At 40.0% G+C, this 4,857-nt stretch overlaps 1 protein-coding gene across 1 annotated transcript in view; it reads left to right on the top strand.

Moving 5' to 3' along the window:
• ITGAV (integrin, alpha V) overlaps positions 1-4,857 on the top strand; it is a 41,592-nt gene that overhangs the window by 34,753 nt on the left and 1,982 nt on the right. The window contains exons 24-28 of the mRNA XM_010142737.1: positions 451-531; positions 1,303-1,408; positions 2,264-2,422; positions 3,648-3,758; positions 4,797-4,855. Coding sequence (XP_010141039.1) covers positions 451-531; positions 1,303-1,408; positions 2,264-2,422; positions 3,648-3,758; positions 4,797-4,855 — 516 coding nt within the window. The remainder of the gene's footprint in view (positions 1-450; positions 532-1,302; positions 1,409-2,263; positions 2,423-3,647; positions 3,759-4,796; positions 4,856-4,857) is intronic.

Raw genomic sequence — 4,857 nt, 5'->3', positions numbered from 1 at the left:
CCTCCCCTAGCCTGGAGCTTTGCAGGGGGTTGTTGTGACCCAAGAGCAGGACCCAGCACTTGGCCTTGTTGAACCTCGTACTGTTGGCCTCAGCCCATCGATCCAGCCTGTCCAGACCCTCTGCAGAGCCTCCCGACCCTCAGGCAGATTGACACTCCTGCCTAACTGACTGAGGGTGCCCTCGATCCCCTCATGCAGATCGTTGATGAAGATGTGAACAAGAACAGGCCCCACCACTGAGCCCTGGGGGACACGCAGGCTTGGCTGAGGGTGGGACTGTCGTGCTTTTACGTGAGAACTTGCTGGGATCTGCTCCTTAGTGTGTAGTAATTGGTGCTTTCCTAGAGTGGCTCAGGAGTCATGACCTTACATACAATTGTTTTTAGTTTCTTGGGGTTTTTAATACTTAGTTTATTTCATTGAAGGATTTAACTCTTATTTTCCCTGCAGTTCCAACCTGTATGACAACCTAAGTCCAGTGGCGTTCTATCAGGCGGACCTTGCTATTTTAGCAGCCGTTGAAATTAGAGGGTAAGCATCGGTACTGTTCTAATAAACATCTTTCTCAAATGAGTTTTGCATGTTTGCTTCTTTATATTCAGTGAACTTCCTTTCAGGTCCTGCATAAGGGTTTTTTTTTTTTCAGGAAGCACTAGAGGGTTTTCAACCACAAAGAAAATACAGTTCTCTCTAGCCACCCTCTCGACTTTCAGATCTTAATGAATTCTGTTAAATTACAAAATGAATTCCAAATGTGGAATTCCAAAAAGGAATGTTGATCCTCTTGCTAGAGGGGTTTTTTAGAGGAAGAAAAAAAATCCCCCCTAATTTTTTTGCAGTTGCACGTGTTTCTCTAGGTCCCTTTCCTCCTCCACAAACTGACTGGGTTTTCATCCGAAAACCCCTGAAACGTTTTTTAAAACGAGTCAGAAATCCCTCTGAAGATAAGTGAAGGAAGATCTGCAATGCCCTCACCTCCTTCAGTCTTAAGCATGGTATTATATTAGGTATATATTCAGGTATCTTAATTATATTAATAGTTTACTAGATGTTGTAGGATGAATCCAAAGTTTAGGACAGGAAAAAAACGTTTCTGAATATGAGGTTCATCTCTTCATGTGGAGAAGGAAACTGAACATTCAATATACAAGCCACACAACCGCTGTTCTTTCTGGTTTTATATACCAATGGTGAAAAATTGGAAATTGCATTTTAAGCATGCTGATTTTTTTGAGATATTCTAGAGAGTTATATTTATTGTTTCCTACTTTATAATAATGGCTTGTTTGCTCCGCTGTTTAGTGTGTCGTCTCCTGATCACATATTCCTTCCTATTGCAAATTGGCAGCCGAAGGAGAATCCAGAAACAGAAGATGATATTGGGCCTCTAGTTCAGCATATCTATGAGGTATGCTAATGTTACTCCTCATTTTGATTACACAGTTCTGTGATAAATGAAAATAAATCCATTGGTATAGCTTTTTCTCTGGAGCAAATTACCATTTTCTTTCTCCTTGCATGGAAACGGAGGTTTCGAGGGGGTTTTTAATGCTGCATTGATAGTTGGTATCTGCAAGAAGGGTTGGATTGCCTGCAGTTAGAGTAACAGGAGTGGCCAAATAAATAGAAGAGGCCGATTTTTACATCATTAGACATTTTCTAGCCCTTTGGAATCTAGATGAAGTATCTGAAGTAACTTGAACTCTGAAAATGACTTGTGACTGTAAATTATTCAGTATCCTCGCTTGTATTCTAACTGTTTCTGAATTATTATTGTAAAGTCTTTTGCCTTGAAAAATTAAGTATTTAACATTTCCTTAAAAGAATGATCACAGTTTTAATCTACCTTGTTTAATTAAACAAAACGTACTGAGACAGCTGTGTCAATAAGAATAATTAAAAGTTGTTCTAGAACTTCAGAGACCATTTATTTAGCAAAACTCGCGGGTGTGTGTATCTGTGCTCAGAATATCTCGGTGGACACATATACAGTGTCTGTGATCCATCAGACTGAAAAAAACCACAGTTTTTTCAAGAGGAAAAAAAAAAAAGCATTTGTTCAAGGCAAAGCCCCTAATGCCATACAGCTGTTTTTTGAAGTGATTTTTATCAAACAACAGAAGTAATACCAAGTTTTGTCTGTTGGGGGTCGGGGTAGCTGCAGTATCGTCATGGCTCAAAAATGAAATAACAACTATATGCACGTTATCAAAGGCGGCAGCCCTGGGGTTTTTACATCGGTTAACTTTATTTTTATAATCAGCTGAGAAACAACGGTCCGAGTGCGTTCAGCAAGGTGATGATGACCCTGCAGTGGCCTTACAAGTATAAAAACTACACGCTATTGTATATTGTCCAGTATGAAATTGATGGTCCCATGAACTGCACTTCTGATATGGAAATCAATCCCCTGAAAATCAAGGTAAGCAGGACTCTCCTCTTCAGAGAGCGGAATGGACGGTGTTTGTTTTGGAAACACACTCAAAATACCCAGACCCCGGAGAACACCTGACACTGAGGTCAGTTCTCACCGGTTGCTGAGGAACAGGACTGCATGTTCGATGGTCAGTGTATGTAGCAGGGGAAGTAAAAGGCAGGCATGGCTTGTCAACCCAAAGATGAACTTGTTTTCTTTTTGGGTAGTTTTGTTTTGTTTTTCTTTTTTTTTTGAGATCAACATCCAAAGCAATGGATTTATGTTGAATGTGGTTGTGAACAAAATCATTCCAGACGATTCTGGGCTGTTTATCTAAACTTGCTGGGGTTTATCTCTTGAAAGAAACAGGCAATATTTTTTCTATTACTAGCTTATTTTTCTAGGCCCTTGTCCAAATGCCACGGAGATGAATGGGCGTGTTTCAGTGGGGCTCAAAGTGTGCTATCAGTGCCAGCAACACAGGCAGAGCTGAAGAAAATCCTTTTTCCTAGGCTGGACTAGACAAACTGCAGATAAAACCCAGCAAGTTTGACTGAGAGTAGAGGGTTGACTTAGGACAATTTAGAATAAGTAGTAAAAATCAATAGATTGGTTTTAGAAGAATTTAAGCAAATATATGTATGAAAAGACAGAGGAAATATTCGATGTATAGAACAAAGAACACTCAGGTATCTTGGATAATCAGAAAACACCTCTAGTGAATATCTAAAGACATTTCCTGGGCTTTTACTATAGTGTTTGTACGAGTATTAAACCTACTGTATTTTCAAGCCCCTCCTAAAAAAAATTTTTGTGTGTGTCTGGACATGTTGTACAGTGTGATGTACAGTGATACGTGGTATATCAGTCCCAAACTCGTGCTACTTATTCGGAGTTAAAAACTCAAATATTTAATAAAAGATTGCAAAATTCAATTATTTATTGCAGTCTAAAAGTAATTTTTTATATGTAAAAAAAGTTGTGAGTTGAAGAATTAAGATACTTGAGGCTTGGTGTTAGTTCTTTGTAGACATTTGCATCGGTGATCTAGAAAAGGCTGGAGAAATGTTTTAATTACAGCTGTAGGTAAAGCCAGGTCCTGAGGAATAGCCAGGTTAGAAAGAGAGAAACCTGGCGAGTTTTATATATTTTCTTGACCGTAGCTTTGAAGTCTGCAAATACCTAAATGCAAGAATTATTTATTATTTGGTTTTTCCTCGGTGCATCCTAGATTTCTTCTAAAGATGATGATAAGAATGAAACGCTTAGCAGAGAAGATAATCGTGATCACCGTATCAGTCGAAGGGATATCGCTGCCATTGAAGACGACGTGCATACTTTGGTAAGCTCTCTTTCTAAAGGAGATTGGAAATAATCTCTGATATGAGGCAAATATATTGCCATAGCGCTGTCTTTGTAACCGCACTTGCAGACGTGAACCTCTCCTTGCAGGCAGCTGGGAGAAACGCTTGGGAGTGTAGGGTGGTCCAAGGGGATTAAGGCAGTACAACCCCGGTTCCAGAAATGTTTAGGCTTTGGAGAGGACAAACAAGGGGCTGAGCAGAGAAAGTGAAAATAGAATTAATTTGTTGTTTTATGGTGAGAAGAGTTACTTTATTTTATTAGGTATAAGCTACAAATGTTCTTCAGTATCTGTAAATGAGTTCTGAAGCTTCATTGGTTTTTTTTAAAGGGCTTGGGTTTTGCCAGATCTTCCCAAGCAGGACAAACGTCCAGCGTTTGTGATGATTTCACCGAGTTGTTCTTACCCTGGCAGATCTACCTACGCTGCTCTTGTCTGTAGTACAGCTCCACGACTGTGTACCACACGACTGTGAGCTACACAGCATCACGACTGTGAAGCGAAGCCTTTCTCCTTGTAACACTGACGGTTTAGCATCAATAGTATCTGCTGGAGTTTAATGGCAAGGTGGTTGAGAGAGGCTAGTTGAACTTCTGTAGTCCTAAGGACTGACTTAGGTCAGTCCCTCGAGTCTGAAGACTTCCATTGAATGCAGCAAAGCGTTTTGTTGGCACCAAGTGCAATTGATTGCTGTGAATTTTCCTATCAAAAAACATGTGGAGGATGGTATGTGAATTGAGCGGAGACCGGCCCTCCACCCTCCAACGTTTTTTCCTGCGTAGGTAGGTAAAGCTTCTCCCTGCTGTTTCACCTTTGGGATCCAAGTGGCTCGCATAATATTTTTCTGAACGCAAACTTACAGGACACTGTAAGAAATTATGCAATATTTGGGCTTATTTAACATATTTTAATAGTTTAGGAAAAGAGGACAATAAAGTACATATATGCGAAGGAATCCCATTAACAACTTTTCAAATACTTCCATGTTTGGAATACCCTTCCTGTTTTTATATGCAGGGCTGTGGAACTGCTGATTGTTTAAAGATAGTCTGTCAAGTTGGCCACCTGGAAAGGGGAA

Source organism: Buceros rhinoceros, unplaced genomic scaffold (genome assembly GCF_000710305.1).
Source record: "Buceros rhinoceros silvestris isolate BGI_N320 unplaced genomic scaffold, ASM71030v1 scaffold8439, whole genome shotgun sequence".
In the NCBI taxonomy this organism is placed as follows: Eukaryota; Metazoa; Chordata; class Aves; order Bucerotiformes; family Bucerotidae; genus Buceros; species Buceros rhinoceros.
The sequence above is the reverse complement of the archived record's forward strand: the minus strand, read 5'-3'. Positions and strand labels throughout refer to the sequence as shown.